General features: G+C 70.7%; 1 protein-coding gene across 1 annotated transcript in view; it reads left to right on the top strand.

Annotated features, from left to right (window-relative positions):
* Positions 1-319: 319 nt before the first annotated feature.
* The window catches only part of GPR83 (G protein-coupled receptor 83), a gene marked incomplete at its 5' end in the record, with an annotated part of 7,802 nt that continues 7,002 nt past the window's right edge, over positions 320-1,119 (top strand). The window contains 2 exons of the mRNA XM_021708966.1: positions 320-549; positions 859-1,025. Coding sequence (XP_021564641.1) covers positions 320-549; positions 859-1,025 — 397 coding nt within the window. The remainder of the gene's footprint in view (positions 550-858; positions 1,026-1,119) is intronic.

The following is a 1,119-nucleotide window of genomic DNA, read 5'->3' on the forward strand; positions in this document are numbered from 1 at the left end:
CGCGCGCACGCCGGAAGCCGGCGCGGGCAGAGGCGGGGGAGCCCCTCCTAGGCCGGGCCTCGGGCGCGCGCCCACATTCTTGGCCTCGCGGGAACACGGCTCACATTTTGCAGGAGGGGAAGCCGAGGCACAGAGAGACGCAAGCCCTGCCCGGGGCCACCTGGCCAGTCACGGCAGCGCCAGGATGCGACTTGCCTCCAGAAGCCTGTCCGCCCAGCCCCCCAGCTGGGGCGGGCGCCCTCGCACCTCGCGCAGCGTCGTCGACTCCCGACCGTGGCCTCCGGGCCCGTCAGCCCTTGTCTCACCTCTGATGGCTCAGACTCCCCCGGGCTCGCACCGGGGACTCGCGAGCTTTCAAGCCCTCCGCCTCCTCCCTGGCTGTCTCGAAGCCCAAGACGGTGGCACCCCGGCTCCCCGTGGCTCCTCCCTTGGTTTCTGGCCCGAGACCTGCAGTGGGCATCGGGCCGGGCCGCCCAGCGGGGAAGCGGGAGGCCACAGAGCATGGCCTTGGTGCTGCTGCCTGGCGACGGCTGCGGCAGACGCAGGAAGGTAGGGCACAGAGCAGAGCAGGCCACCGCTGGGAGCTGCCCCCGCGCACCCCAGGGCATCTCCGGAGAGGGGTGTCAAGGTCCGGAGAACCCAGGAGCCAAAGCCGCCGGGCCTTGAGCCCAACCCATGGAACTGCCCCAATCCAAACGCCTACTAGACCGCACAGCTGCCAACAAGTGGGAGGGGGCGAGATGGGGAGGGGTCTCCGCCCCTCAGCCTGCTCCACACAGGCTCTCCAGCACAGGGGGCTGGGGGGCGTCCTTCTGGCGTCTTTCCTCCATGCACTCTGCACTCTGCCGTCACTCGAAGCTCTGATCCCCCGAGCAAAGCCGACGTTACTCACAGATCCCAGGGCAGAGACACCGGGCGGAGGGGAGCTGGTGGGCAAGCCTCGCGTTCTGGCCCCAGAGGCCCGCAGGGCGGCCCAAGGAGACGTCCCCAAGATGGTGATGCTTCCGCGGGACCTGGAGGGGAAGGTGTTTCCGAGGGCGAGAGGAGCACGGAGTGCCCACGAGGGGCCAGGGCGCCCTCGGCCGCGCCGCCTCTGCTCCTGGCGTGCTGCGGGCGGCG

This window comes from Carlito syrichta, unplaced genomic scaffold (genome assembly GCF_000164805.1).
Source record: "Carlito syrichta isolate Samal-C Ts95f unplaced genomic scaffold, Tarsius_syrichta-2.0.1 Scaffold153663, whole genome shotgun sequence".
NCBI lineage: Eukaryota > Metazoa > Chordata > Mammalia > Primates > Tarsiidae > Carlito > Carlito syrichta.